The sequence below is a fragment of the Mycteria americana genome, chromosome 9 (genome assembly GCF_035582795.1).
Source record: "Mycteria americana isolate JAX WOST 10 ecotype Jacksonville Zoo and Gardens chromosome 9, USCA_MyAme_1.0, whole genome shotgun sequence".
NCBI classification, from domain to species: domain Eukaryota; kingdom Metazoa; phylum Chordata; class Aves; order Ciconiiformes; family Ciconiidae; genus Mycteria; species Mycteria americana.
This window is the reverse complement of record NC_134373.1, coordinates 14,159,558-14,175,223: the sequence shown is the minus strand read 5'-3', so window position 1 is coordinate 14,175,223 and position 15,666 is coordinate 14,159,558. Positions and strand designations below refer to the sequence as shown.

At 45.8% G+C, this 15,666-nt stretch overlaps 1 protein-coding gene across 6 annotated transcripts in view; it reads right to left on the bottom strand.

The window, feature by feature from the left end:
• PLEKHM3 (pleckstrin homology domain containing M3) overlaps positions 1-15,666 on the bottom strand; it is a 95,886-nt gene that overhangs the window by 72,194 nt on the left and 8,026 nt on the right. For 4 of the 6 annotated variants that reach the window (XM_075511420.1, XM_075511419.1, XM_075511424.1 and 1 more), the window contains 2 exons: positions 14,271-14,412; positions 11,003-11,865 (listed from right to left, as the gene is read on the bottom strand). In XM_075511420.1, coding sequence (XP_075367535.1) covers positions 11,003-11,606 — 604 coding nt within the window. In that variant the 5' untranslated portion in view covers positions 11,607-11,865; positions 14,271-14,412. The remainder of the gene's footprint in view (positions 1-11,002; positions 11,866-14,270; positions 14,413-15,666) is intronic. The other 2 variants (XM_075511421.1, XM_075511423.1) reach the window with 1 other exon arrangement.

The following is a 15,666-nucleotide window of genomic DNA, read 5'->3' as shown; positions in this document are numbered from 1 at the left end:
TATCAAGTAACCTATTGCCAATTAAAATAGATTTTGAAAGTGAGAAACAAATACAAATTAAAACACCTTCCCCTCATGCCCCCCTCTTTCCCAGGCTCAACTTCATGCTTTCACACACAACCCCTCCACCTCCCCCTGTCCCAAGCAGCACAGGGGGAAGGGGAATAGGGGGTCACGGTCAGTTCCTCTCTGCTCCTTCCTCCTCACACTTTTCTCCTGCTCCAGGGCAGGTCCTCTCCAGGGGCTGCAGTCCGTCAGGATAAACCTGCTCCTGCGTGAGCACTCCATGGCCACAGTTCCTTCAGGAAATCTCCACCTTCTCCAGCATGGGGTCCCGCACGGGCTGCGGGGAGATACCTGCTCCACCATGGTCTCGCCAGGGTCTGCAGGGGAATCCCTGCCCCAGCACCTGCAGCACCTTCTCCTCCTCTGACCCTGGGCTGCTCCTCACACTTTCCTCATCACTCCTCGCACCACCGTGCAGTGCTTTGCCCTTTCCGAAACGCGCTCTGCCAGAGAGGCCCCACCTGTGCCCGTCGGTGGGGCCGCTGGAACCGGCCAGAACAGCCCCGCTGCCAGCACCCGGGCACTGCACCTGGACTTACCCAGGACACTGGGAATGGAGAACTGTGCCCAACGACAGCAGTTTCTTACCACATTTCGCCATGACCCGGGACCAGAACATTCTGCACAGCTCCGCTTACTAGAGAGGAGCTTTGCTGATTGATGAAGAATCAGGCTCAGGGCCAGCAGACATGACCAAAAATGAAAAGTAAGAAGCTGCCCAGACTCAAACACATATATCTAAGTGCCTCAGCACTTCAGGTGCTTTGGGGTAGACCCTTTCACAAACCTCGGCCCAAGGCGAAGTCAAAGGGAATTTTCTTCGTCCCCAGAAAACCAGCCATACACGAGTCACTCCGGGCACCAAAGTGGTACGAATTTAAAAGGAATTATCTAAAGCATTTCCGAGTTTTAAAAAAGGTTTCCATGCAAAATTTGTTCCAATCTGATTTGCACCACTTCAGCCACCATTAATACAAATGCTGTATTTTCACCTTGGCCTGGACATGTGGCTCTATGCAATTTTTGTTGGTCCCTGTATAAATTCAGTGACATTCACTGTTACGCTCTAACACCGACTTTAACACTTGGCACCCCAAAACAACCCAGCCCTGAGGAACAAATTCTTGGTCCCATTTGACTTCTACTTCACCTTTCCCATAAGGCTACCTGTGATGGGTCTTGACTTTGCAGTGTCAGAATTAACAGACACAAGTGAAGAGGTTTCTGCCTCCGGTTGTCCCTCTCCCTTGGAGACTGCTATTCCTGACACAGGAGCAAGGCAGTGACCTGGGAACAGCTCCTCATCCACTGCCCGGCACAATTAGGTCAAAACAAAATCAGCATCAATTGACCTTAACATGCAGCATTACAAACCACAGCAATACATGAGCTGTTTCACTCATGGTTTCTACCCTTGGGCTGATAACCTTTGAAAGAGGGATAGGGTAGACAGCTGGAGGCGCAAAATATTTTCAGCGTCTCAGCTTAACCAGTTACCACTCACACTAACAGGCCACACTAACAAGTTTTAGACATGATCACCTCCGAGTATACCTAGGATGTCTTCAATGCAGAGCTAGGAGAACAGAAGCATCTGGGCTTGATGAAGCTTGGAAACAAAGAGCCAAAGATGAGCCTCTGTATAGAAGTTACTGCATCCCCATGTGTACTGGGCTTCCCAGCTAATACAGCCAGGATTGCTAGCCAAGCCGCTCTCACCACTGCCAGCTAATGGTGAGTCTGTCTATCCTCCCAGAGGCACAAGGAGAGTCAGTATGAGTATTTGAGGGACTTCGTTACTGTCCAAAGGGCTTCTGATACCAATTGGTGAGAAAGCAGATCTTGGGCTGTAACCTACAGTCTAAGGAGATGCTTCTGTCCTTGGCTGAAAGCATTGCTGTGGTTGGTTGTGAGAGTTTTGTGTATGGTCAGGAGGAGGATTAAGGACAGCAACAGTGTAAAAGCTTTGGCTAGCTCTTCAGTGAAGACCAACTTTAAGGATTTATAAGGATTAAGTAGACAAGCTTCAGTTAAACTTAATGAACATACATAAGAATTAATTGCTTTATATACTTAATGTGAGTATGGAAACCTCATGGGAGTTAAAAAATGGGGGAAGGATGCTACCTCCCATCCACACTAGCAAAAAGGAGGCACTTCAGTTTCGCCTTGCCAGCTCAGCCTCAGCTTCCCCACATTGCTTGCTTACTCAGAATGGAGCCTGCATTTAACACCATGTTCAAAGCACTCTACACTTTACTTACAAAGATTTCCTGCATATATGACTAAAATCATAACAACAATTAAAAAATTGCTACTTTGGCACTAGGTCTGAAAAGGTGGAAAAGAAATCAATATAACTATACCTTGCTGACAAATAAGCTACTCGAGAGTATTTCAGCTAAATATGAAAACTGAAAGCCTAATCTAAAACTCAAAATGGTAGAGAAAAAGCACACTTTCATATCCCACATGGACAGATACACATGCACACACACACACTAAAAGAGAACCAATTTTGTTCACCATACATCTCTGGCCCTGACATTCATTAGTATTTCTGCGCTAACTCAAAAGCCATTAATTTCTCTGAAACCCACACTAATCCCTTTGTAGTGCAGATAATGGGCTGCCATTCTAGAGTCATCTTCCCTTTCTATTAATCCAATCAGGGAGGCAGCGCTTCTGCAGCTCCAACTGCAATCTCTCTCGCTTCCATCAAGTACAGATGACAGTTCAAGCTTCTCCATAATAAGACAACTCGTAACCTTCCCCCAGCCACCCCTCCTTCATCTGCACACAGGTTTGCTTGTCTTTTGTTGAGTTAGAGAAAGGCTATCTCTCCCTGCCTTTCACAGAGGCACCCCCTTCTCCCTCCCTCGCCCCACTCCTTCCGTTCAAGCTCCCATGAATCGGCTCCACTGACTCTCGCTCTAACTGGGACAGAACCAGCAGCCAACTTGATTAAAATTCAAATGCCTCGTATTGTTTAGGTCAGGGCAATAGATGCTGGCAGAGACAGGGTGAATCCATATGCTACACATACACACACACACCTTACAACCCTCTGCTCCTTTATCTCCTCGATGTGCAGTGTGCCAGATAATACCTTTCCACTCAGAGAGTAAATGCTACCATCTCTCCATCCACCTTCCAAACAGAAACTCTCCTAGAGACAGGGAGAATAAATTGAGGAAGAGTAAAAAAAAAGGGAAATAATCACAGTAAATGGCACACGCCTGAGCCATTTGGAGTTATAATTTCAAGGGAAGAGGGGGAAGGAGGCAGAGGGAAACAAAGAGAGACTCGGCAGCTGGGAACAGTGCAATATCCTCTTTAGCGTCTCTCTTCTCCTTTGGGAACTGCCCACTCCTCCGGGCTAGGAACCCTGCACCGAGCACACATCCACCCCTCTCCACACTTGGGGGCAGTTGGTGCAACCAGCACCACAGGAGAGGGAGCCCAAACATTCTCTCTGCATGTCCAGAAGATATATGCTCCTGAACAACTGACTGTACGTGCGTCCCTGTTGGTACAGCAGGAAAACTTGCCATGTTTTCCACCACTGAAGCATTTCTGATGACAGTAATACCAAGTAACTTGGAAACGAGCAGAAGCAGAGATGCCTAGTTTCTGAGGGGCTTGTCTCTTGAGGTGGCACTCCTCTCTGGTTTCTCTAATGCTTAGTAAGAGTTGAGCATAAAGTTACACAGTTTTTGTCAATAGTTCTTGTCTCCAATTTCCACAGAACTTAAAAGACACCTTTGGGACCTAAAATGCTCTCAAATTGGGTTGGGCTAGTCACCTTGGTGGGGTTTGCTAGATCAGGGACAAACTGTGCCTCAGCCAGTGTGACTCAGATCCACAGTCTCCACTTCCCTCCTACTTAAAAACACAGTCTTTTCTTCCCACCTATTTTCCCATCTGGCTCTGCAAGTATATCTCTTTCAGGCAAGCATATCCGATTCCACTTGGTCCTGAAATAATGGCATTGATATTTAGCCACAAATTTCCAGCAGATGGCTGTCCTGGAGCCAAATCTGGCTTCTTCTCCCAATGCCACCTCTTTTCAAGGGACCACTACAGCAATAGGACTTGTAACTGGGTAGCAATTTGCATTAATTTATATAAAGAAACAGCATCTCTCCCCACCAGAAGGACATTCACTCTTTTTCATCTTCCTTAGGCTTTGGGAAAGCAAAACCTGCTTTGAAAATGTTGAACATGCAAACTCTTAATTTTAGATTTATGTGTTGCTAGTGAGGTTGGCTTAGCTGTTCACCAACAAAACTCTTCAATGAATGAACTGCCTAAACAGATGGATAAAGAACCTGAACAAATTATTCTTTATGTCCTTCCTTTCAGGTGTGGCACTGCATGAGAAACATATGAGAAACTCTGCTGAAGTCTACAGGATCCCGGCTGCCCAGCCAAACCATCCAATCTTTTTTGCTCCTCTGCAGCAAGTCGAACACTTGTATAGTGTTTGCCGAGCAGACCACCAGCACCCTGTGCATACTGACACAGTGCCTGTGCCAAGGGGGCAGTGGAGAAGGAGGCTTGATTCAGTCAAAGTGCAAGACCAACCCAGAACAGGACACAACTCTGGAAGAGACAGAAGTATAATGAGTTGAAAGAGTTGGTTACCTACCACCAGCTAGGAGATGCATAAAACAGCAGCACTTGCAAAAGAAGTGAGAATATTCAAATGAAGATGGATTTGCTGATTTTTTAATAAATTCACTCAATTCAGCTTTAAAAAGAAGGAAGAAAGGGTATAAAGTGACCGTCAAAGCTATGAAAACAGGGTCAGTTCACATTAGGAGAGTTAGCTGACACCACTAAGGGAATAATAGCAACTAACCTAAAAATTCAGTTATGAAAGTCATCACAAAATTACTGGAAACAATCAGCACTGCCCCAGGAGATGAAAACTCTGTTCATTAGCTTTATGGAGTGTCATAACTCCAGAGCAAAAATCTCCATAAAGAATAACCCTCCCAACCAGAACAGCTTCACAACCAAACTCATAAGTGCTGTTTACTGTAATCCTCCTGCACTGTGAATCTCTCCCCTGGATGTGAGCCCCTCCCATCGCCTCCCACCGCACTCCCCTCTCCATCGCCCTGCACCCTCCCACAGCCTCCCAGGCAAGGTCTCGCTGCCCTCCGCCCGAGGCAGCTGCCCAGCCTAGCCCCCTCTGCTGCTGCCGCTCTCTGCCAGCCCCCCATGGTCCTTCCAGCTCAGAGGGTGCCCAAGCCCAGGGAGCAATCAGGAGTGAGCCTGCAGGGAACAAGTGCTGCACTCCCCAAATTAGCCAGAGGGGTTAGAGGGGAAGTATCATCCAGCAGATGAGTTGAAGTCAGGTGATCCAAATTATACCCCCATTTGATCTTGGGCAAGGCACCTCACCTCTCTTTGTCCCTACTCACCCTCCCTATCCTTACTGTGTGGTGTATTTAAGCTGTGATCTCCTGGGAGAAGGGGCTGTCTCTTGCTAGATGCACAGACAGCCCCTGGTACTTATGGATCCCCGCAGTGGAGGGCATCCAACTCACATTGGATTTTAAATAACATTTTTGCCTCCTTAAATCTTGAAAGGCCCCAGATCTCTGCAGTACAGCTACCTTTTAATGCTGAAAATAAATTGGCCACAGGGGGAGCATCGCTCCTCCAACTGGCTTGATACCTCTGGGATTATTTCCAAGTGGTTTGAGGCTTCCTGCTCTCCAGAGAGGAAGGTGCAGAAGTGTTGCTTCCGCACATCTGCCTCTTGGATGACAGCACCATTATCTTCTGCACAACACCACGGATCTATAATGTTCTGTCATCCCAGTGGCAATCAACAGCCTACTGGTCTGCCCTGGCTGTGTAGCTTCTACGTACCAGAGACAAAAGACAATGCTACAGGGGTGTTTTTGCAAAATCACAAATGGCAATCAGGCTCCAGAAACCTCCTTGGTAGATGGGTCAGGAGCTAGGCTTTACCTGGCCATCACTGGAGGGGAAGCACGAAGGCTCTATGTCACACCTCCAATGTTTCACACCTCTCAGGATCTCTGGCCACCTCCACCTCTGCAGCAGCTCCCAAACCTGCCACACCTCCCCTTTCCAGCTAGCTGTCTTCGCAGCTCCTCCCTGAGCAGGACAACAACAGTGGCAATTGATGGTCTGCTGCTCTGTGACCCACCACCACAAACCTGCTCAGCACACTGATATGTACCACTACATACTGCATGAGCCAACGTCACAGGCATAGAGCTAGTACCAGCCACCGCTACTGCTGCTGAAGATGAGGATATCTGGCAAACAAAGAAAACACCCTGACATAAAGTCTGTGTGGTCACCAGAATAAGAGAAAGCAGCACTGTAAAATGACTCCTCAGAACTCAAGGATCACCCCCAGTCCCCAACCTGTGAATCAGCAGTGTGTTTCCCATGAATACAGATTTAGATGTCTCACCTCCACAAAAACACACTAGAAAAGTATGTAATACGTACAAGAACTATATGAAGAGGGGCCCAAACCTTTCTTGAAATATCCCCTGCACAAACTCTGAGTACAAGATCATACCTTCAACATGTCCCAGATGATGCCTAGGCTCCCAGCCAGATAAAAAGATGTGAGGGGGGGGAAGGTATTATTTTAAATCAGTCAGTTGAAAGGAGGAGGTGAAATCCTGGCCTCAATCAGACACAGTAGAATTCAGGCCTGTTGGCCAGTTTTAAGGCAGTCACCTTTCTCTGGTATGTCTATTTTGCCATGCCACAGTGCTGCAAACATCGGCTCAGCTTCCTGGCAGAGCATACTCCCAAAATCAACGGGCCTGGCTGAGTACCTCCATAGCTGCTTGCTGGAGAGAGGCACAAGGCGTCAGCCTTCTGCAGTAAGGACAGTTTGTCAGCGTACAGGCGCTCAGCGCAATGACAGCTCTGGAGTTCCCCAAGCTCACAGGCATGGCAGGCAAACAAAACAGCTATCCAGGAAAAGTACTATAGCACCACACTCTCGGGAGTGGCTGTGTTTGCATGAAAACATCCACACGACTATCAAAGATAACTGCTCGTACATTGTGTTTTAATGATCTAAGCAAGCTTTCGCTGGATACTACAGAAGCAGCATTCTCCCTTTGTTTGCCAGGCCGCATGCCCAGAAATACAAAAGCCTGCCTTGAATTTGCTTACAACTTCCGTCTTTGCTAGGTCCACTTACAGCTTGACACTGCTCCCTAGCACAAACAGTGCTCACTTCTAGTACACTAGCCGTTTTGCCAGCAGGCCTAAGGAGATACTGCCCCAAAAGGCACAGCTTCTTTTCAGGTCCTTTTCTTTCACAGCACATGGAAAGGATCCAGTTTCATTTTATTTGTATTATAAAAAAGCAAGCAGCAGGAACAGATAAGCTCATAGCAATAAATACAGTATGAAGATAAGGAAAAAAAAATTCTTAAGAGTTAATTTATGCAGCAACTCGGCCAGCCTTGGAGGACTGGGAGACCTCTGCAGGCTCCAGAGGGAAGTCCCTGACTGCAATGAGGACTGAGAGGAGTGGCTGAAGTTGCTCTCCGTATCTCATATGCATTCGTTTAATGTGTATTAAAGCCCTGAAAAGGGATGTCTCCACAGGCTGTAGCCACTATGCCTCCTTCAACCACTGCAGCAGCTTTTAGCCAACCTTAAAATAAATTTTTTTGTCTCTTGTGGAGAATAATTACCAGTCCCAGATACAGGTACCTGCGACATCTACCTTCTTGCTTTTGCTTTTCTCTTTTCAGCTCAGCTTACAGTAGCAGCAAACTCTATGGCAGGCTCTCTTGAAAACACAAAGGGAATATATACCATGGCTACCTTCTAAAACCTGCGCAGCAGCTGAACAGAACAGGTTAAGGAAACAGGTTAAAAGAGTGCATTTTCAGAGCACAGAAGTCCTCCCTCCTCAAAGAAGGTACCGCTGCCTTCAAACATCCCATGCAGAAAGGCTCTTGGAGGGCACACAGCAAGCACTGACAAATGCCTTGCACCTTTGCAAAAAGCAATAGTAAAAGTGTGGGCTGAGCACCTTAGAGGTACTGACTGCTGCTGGGCTACAGGTGAGTACTGGGAGAAGTTCTTCAGCCACTCTTACTAATCCATTTCCTTCCCTTGCTCAGTTCACCTCCGAGATCCCAGAACTTGACCATACTGAGTCTCTTCTGTAAAAAGCCATTGAACCTACGCTTCTGGCAGCGCTGAGCACAGCAATGGGACTTGTTCCTGGTACCATAGAGAAATCGAGGAACAGATGAGCTGTAAGATACCTGGCACTACTGCAGATAGTATAAAAACAAGAGTTTTCTTCGTGGAAATCTGTCAATTTCTGTTTTTTTTAAGAGTGCCAATGTTGCTATACTTCACAAAACTACTTTATAGACGCAAGGTCTTCACAGTTATAACTCACAACTACAAACTGTTTAACATGAAATCATAACGGTAAAGAGTATATCACACTAACACAGTTTGTTCGCTTTTTCTGTATGGAGAAAAACATCACTGCATTAACTGCATTTAAACAGGACAAGTGCCTGCTGAGGGGCTGGGAAGAGCACCACTGAACTCTTACTGCTGCTACTAAACCAGCACGCTTTGGGTACACACTGCAATGGGGTGACTAAATCCTGGACACAACCTAGCTTAGGAATCCCACTGTTAGATCCAGCTGCACACAGAGCGTGTTTCTTGTCTTTTATTTTCCTCTCATGGTTATATCACGGAAGGTTTTCTATCAATCTGTTCTAGACACTGGCTTGAAGTCCTGCTATAGACTCTCCACTCTGGATACAGCACAGCCCTTTTAGGGCTTCCACAGGGTTGGTGCACCTCCCTGGGGTCTGTCGTCTCTAAGCAAAGTGGACTGGAACAGCTGAAGTGGGAGCCAGGGTCAAACGAGGACAACGCTGCAGACAGCCCAGCTTCCAAAAGTGTGGAGACTCTCATCCAGGAGGGGGGGACAATGCAGTATGCAGTCCCTGACTTCGGAAGCAATTGTGTCCCAGCACTGCAGTTCCTAATAAAATTTCTTTGTTTGCCAGAAGGGGAAGAAAAACCTACATCATTGTTTCTATTTTTCATTTTGCTTCCTTTTATGAACAGTTGCATCACACTGTCTTGCATTTGTGTGTAAGGGAGAGGGGAATGTAATTTGCTTCACCCCAGACAGAGGTGCAATGCATTAGGGTGCACCCTGATGTACTCTTGCAGTTGCCTAAGCCCTGGACTGACAGAAGGGAGACCTGTTCGGCCTCAGACTATGCTGCTCAGCACCAGTTGGATTGGCAGCTTGCTTCTTGCAGCTTGGGGATCCAGTGGCAGCCTGAAATCACTCTTACTGAATAAGTGCATGAATGAGTCTTTAAATACAGAATGGCTTAGGTATTTCTTACTATAAACAGTATAGAGTAACAGAACCCCTTTCTTTTTCTGAGGGCTGTGTGGGGAAATTGGGCGAAAAAGATTAAGCTTAAAACACTATCGGGGACATGTATTGACCTTTAATGGCTAGATTTTAATGGTGTTTCTGTGGGCATATAAAGGTGTTATATGCTAAGTTAAACCCATGAGATGCCCAGGATACAGCTGACAGAAACTGAGAGCTCTGTCTCCAGGCTTCTGGGTGCGTTCCTGTTCTGCAGCCCTTCCATGGGAAGGACACAGAACAGAGACCCCACTCTATGGGAAGCAACGTATCTCCCTAAACAAAAATAACAGCAGGTATACTTGCCTTTGTAAACCAACAGCACCCTTCTTTGGGATACAGCAACTATGTCACAATATAACACAATAACCCACAGGTTTGTGTGTGTATATACATATACATACATACATATATACCTACATATTATATATATTTATGTTTATATATGCACACATCCACAAACACAACCATTTGTGCATCTCCTTTTCATGCTCCAAAACAGCTGACTTATCTGGAAGGCTTGTTTTAACCCTAAACAGGCTACCTATTCATAACTGGAGCCATTCCACCATACACACACACGTGTGCTTTCACAACGCTTTGATTTTTAAATTCCTTTGTTAACTCTTGCCTTTATTTAGATTATATAACCTTTGTGGCGCTAACTGCTTTTCTTTTCCATGAGTCCCCAGTCCACTTCTGGCATCTACAAAATAAATCATGGAGATGGAGACACTGGTTCAGTGTTTCCGAAGACCTGAGCACAACCTCTTCCAGTGCAGTGCTTGAGAAAGGAAAAGGAAAAAGTATCACTTGCTGAAATATTGCTTCGTACGGCTCACTGGAGACGCCTGCCTAAATCTGATAACAAGACTTCCTGTACCCCATACAAAGCTGGCAGAGATGCCTTAATATTGACAAGCACAAATTGCATGCTTAAGTTTTTGTTAATTGTTTATGGCCTGAACAGCCAGCATTTCTTAAAGAAACAGAGCAGAGATCTCAGGCCTCACAGTAAAGCTTTGTATGCCCTCTTTTTAATGTCCGCTCTTTAACTTTTATGAAAACTGCCTTTGTTTAGATTTGCCATTCTCCCAATAGCTTTAGCATTCAAAGTTTTTTTTTTAGTTTGGGAAAATCAGGTAAGGAAATGATCAGAAATACGTAACAAATAAATTATTTTGTCCTGAGTCAAACTGAACAAAATAGAAGCAAAAAGTAAAACAAGCTTAGTTTTTCAAACCATGAAAGGAACAGAAGTCAAGATTGGTTTAAAAACTGATCCTTAGGCAGGCAAACAGACAGAGCTATATCAAAGACAACAGAGCCATGCTGATTTCTATCATCTTAAGAGCTACCTCACAGTTGGTTTTGGGGGGTTTTGTTTGGTTTTTTTAAAACATGCAGCTCCTCTTTCAAGATAAATATTAAACACAAATAGGAAAGTCCTCATATCAACAGAAACAATATAGCATCAGCACAAACCTGTGTTTCCTTGGATGTCCTCTCCCTTGGTTAACGCCAGGTAAGAGAGCAGAGCACAGTTATTGTCCTGACCAGGCGCAGGTGGCTGCTGCAGGGAGGTGCCCGTGAAGACCACTCCCCAGCTTACATGGCTGATATCGGAGCGTGACCTGTTGTGTCCTGGCTTGAATGTGGAGGCTTCCTCATTCTGCACCAGGATGTCGTTCACCGAGCGAGGCCTGTCTCTCCTCCGCTGGCAGATATTGAAGATGTTAAAAGCTGCAGTCTCCCCTTCCCCTGCCCAAGCAAGGCTGTCAGCAGCTGTTCCCCTCTGCACCGCGCGCTGGTCTTTGGCAGGGAATGCTGTCTGAGCTTTGGTTTCCAAGAGGCCATTTTTGCAGTGATCCCAGATGAGGCTACTTTTGGCTAAGGAGGCGACGTTCCTCAGATTCCTGCTCTCTGTTATCTGATCAAATACCTCGTGCCCAACCAGTTCAGGGACCTCCTGTACACCATATACCTCAGAGGGCTGGACAATCTTTTCAAGCTTAGTATCAAAACTATTGAAAAAGTCTTCAGTCACTTCCAAGGCAGGGCTAATGTCGTCAACTTCAAGAGCCTCCATATCCTGTGCTGCCAGTGGGCCCAAGGTGTTGCAATGTGTTAAGAAGATACCACATCAATATCCAGAGAGAGAGCTGCTTTACATCTGTCCTTGGCACACCATTAACTTAGAGGTGGTGGGGCAAATACATTCACCAACCACAATCCTTAGTGGTAGAAAGCAACCAAATCAACCCGTCTTCAGATGGGAGACTTAACATCCAACTGGTCAAGTGGGCTACAGTCCCTCTATGAAACAAGCTGATAGTGATGGAGAGTACCTGTAAAGCAAAGCAAAACATCGTATCAGTAAGGGCCTTTTCCCAGATAAATACATTTAATCACATCACTCCTTTCACAGACACAGTCCCCTTGATTTTTCTTTCTCCTTCATTTGGCACCAACATTACTGTGTATGAAGAACCCCTTTTGGGTTTCTGTTGTTCACTGTGTGTGAACTCTGTGTATTAACACTTCTTGAACTGGAACCTGCAGAGAGCAGGATGGGGCACCAGACAAAGGGGAATCAAAGTGATGCCATTTATTAACCAAGCTTTAGAGAGCTGCTCTGAGAGACAGTACTGACTAACATCACAAATGCAGCCACCAAGGGAATGCTTAGTACAAGTTCCAATGGGGCTGTAAGAAAAAGTTGAGAAACGAAGGGTTAGTAAAATAGACCAACCAGCCTCAAACAGTTTGCCTTTTTCTCCCAGATCGCTTGCACTCCCAACATGACCAACATGAGTTTTACAGCAGTTACTTTGCCTACTTGTGTGCATAAACAGAACTGTGATATTTACCTAATAAATGAATGCTATTAGGCTGCTGCAGAGCGCTGCACATAGAGTTTCCCTCTAGAATATCACTGGAAACCTAAGTGAAACCATGTGGTGACCTGAGCCCCAGAAAGACAATGCATCCTACCGGCAAAGCAAAATATACCATATCCTGCACAGTCACAAATCTGCAGATCTTTACTTCCAAGCTGTTGACTCACCAGGCAAAACGTAAGAATAGCGAAGAGCTGTATTGACCCTCCTGAGCTCACGCCTGGGAGGAGGAAGGAAGCGGGGTTTGTATTCCCTGTGGTGCAATAAGGGGGTGTCTCATTGCTGACTTCTGTCGCACCAAGCCTGCTGCCTTCTAACCTCTCCCTCTTGAAGCTCCATCCACAGTGCTGCCATGCTCGAGGGAAGTGCATGGTAGGTATGTTTAAATTGGGGAAATCAGTCAAATGCGTGCAAGTTCTTGGGACCTGGAGACTGGGCATTTGTACTAGCGGGAGAACAGCTCTCACGGCTGCCAGGAGAAATCATAGTATCTAGGGCCTGTACATGCAGAACAGCCCAAAGTCAGAGATCTACATCCCAGTTTTGACCACATCAGCTCAAGTCCTAGAAGCAGTAAAGCTGCATTAGCTCAGAGCTCTGCCTAGATTAATACACTCTTAACAGAACTAATTAGCCTGGGCAGGGCTGATAATTAGCAGCTCATTAGCTTGTGAATGCTGCTGAAGTGCTACCAGGACCCACGAAGATTTACACTTAGCAGGAAAAAACATCTATTAAACAGCATCAAACACAGATATTTCTATTTAAGGTTCTTTTTTTAATCCAGAACAGTCTATTTGCCTAACTTCAAAGTCATTTAAATAGGCACCCTTTCCTATAGCAAGCCAAAGGGAGGAAGAAGGCCAGCAGCCCCCCAAGAAGGGGGCACAGAATCCTGTAGCACAAACCAACTCGCTCCGCAATCATCCACTGGCTTCCTCCCAACCCTGCTTCAGTTGTGGCCAGCCATGACAGTTGTGTTCGAAAGCAGCAGCTCGCCCTCCCTCCTAACAGATCAGCAGTTCAGACCATGATCTCTGCAAACACACTCCAAGTAAATAATTTTCAAAAGCAATAAATAATCACATGCATAACTCTGGAAACTTCAAGCCTTTACACTGGGATCTTTCTCCTCTTATCTCTTTGCAAGGATTCACTTCACTAGCCTCATAGTGAACCAGGACTAGGATCAGCTTCAACAAGTAAACGTAGAGTAAGACACTGAAAGCAGAGCCAGAACCACAACCAGAGGACTGAACAAAACAGATCTGGAGTGGTTTAAAATCAGAACAGTATGGGAACAGACGCTTTGCAAAGCTGTGCAACTGTGCCAGCTGACAGCAGCGGGAAATAAAGTCATCTTGGGCACATCTGCATTGTCAGCTTAATGCAGCACGGAGTTCATGCTTGAAGCTCATTCCTGCCAGCAACCCCTGAACCACTTTCTGCTCCCTGGTACCTTAGAGCTTGGGAGCTCCAGGAACAGGCTAAGGGACATGATGTGGTGCAACCTGTCCACTTATTCTACATCCTCCTATGGCATCTCTTTAAAGCAAGAATGAAGTTTTGAAGTTGCAGAACTGCAAGACTTGAACAAAACCAGCACATTGGTGTAATCATATGCCAACAGTGAAAGCTACAGGCTGGCCCATACGAAGATGCCATTTCACAGGGGTGAATACAGCAGAGAATACAGCCTCACTCTCGCTCAAGGGACTGGAGCAGCAATCACTCCAGAAGGGCTTGTGACATGCCACTGAAGCATTTCAGTGGTAGCAGATGCAATGTTGCTCTGTTCGTTATTTTAAATCATTAGGAAAGGTGGAAAGCAAGGGGAAAAAATTGACACTTACATTTAACAGGTTCATTTTTAAATGCTGGAGGCTTCATGTGGCTGCACGTTTCTCTGGATCCTATGAGAGTGGAGCTATCCAGCGTCACGCAGCCAAGTGTGGTGATGCCGAACTACAAACTGACCTCATATCCAGTAAGATGCTGAAACACAAGGTCATGAGAAGATGACAGGCCCCCGCATCACAGGGTTCACAAATTGCAGCACTCATACCTTCCAAACTAGTCTGTTTGCCCTGCTCAATAAAGATGTGGAAAGGTGACCTCAATGGTGGCAGGCTCATCCCTTCCTACACTGCCAAGAACCTTCTTAGATTAAAGAAAGAGTTGTGCCAGTAATTCCCACTAGCACTGGGCTTCTGCAATCACATATCCTCCATAAACACAATTTGGCATTTTCTGACAGTGGCACTCAACAAAAATTTAATTCAGACTTCTGTACGGATTTGGTGCCAAATGAAAGCAAACTTTGATATGGCAGTAAACAGCTCCATCAGAATCTCCTCCAGGAGGGAAAGCAGTGGAAATCACTTCCTTCATACGAAGGGCAAAAAAAGGCAAACAATAGGATAGGACGAACTCCTTTTAAATTACTATGAAATGTACTGCCTTATGTATTGTTTCTTGGAAACACCTGAAAATTTCCAAAGACCTTCAGCCTAAGGCAGTGAATAGGAGAGAAGAGAGAAGCATCAGCCCAAACTATTAAAGACTGCCAAAACTATAGGCAACTGTAAGCAGGGATTTGTTATGAGAAGCAGAAACCTAAGAGCTCATCCAGGCCCCTGGGAACTAGTCTTACTGCAAAAAAGATGAAGGAACATAGTGCATTGTACTTCGCAAAAACTGCTGGACACAGGGATTGCAGCAGCTGAAAAACATGCTTTTCTGTATGTCTGTCTAGCACAGATACAGCTTTCATCCGTGAACGTGCAGCAGTCAGATAATTAACGTGCACTTACAACATGAGTAAAGTCTTTACTATCACAAGTTTATAGTGGTCACATTACTCATATGGCTGAGGTAAACAGCAAGGATTGCTGCTCATGCCACGTGAGACAGAGAAGTTCAGTTTAGCCAAGATTACTTCCCTTAGAGAAGCCACAAGGATTTAACCAAAGTGACAGCACAGTCTGACAGCAGAGAAAAATCATGGACAACAAATGCCAAGGAACGTACACTGGAAGAGATCATTTAACTTCCTGATGCACTTTTCTGGATCCCCACGGGCCAGGGAAAATACCCAGGCATTGCATGGCAAAAATTAAAAAGCACAGAAAAGGCAAGGGTAGAAAGCAATCTTGCAGGTGATATACACATCGTGTACTGCCAGCTTACATATTATGTTCAGGACTGTTCATTCTAGCTCAGGCAGGAGAGAAAGCTAGAACCAGCCTG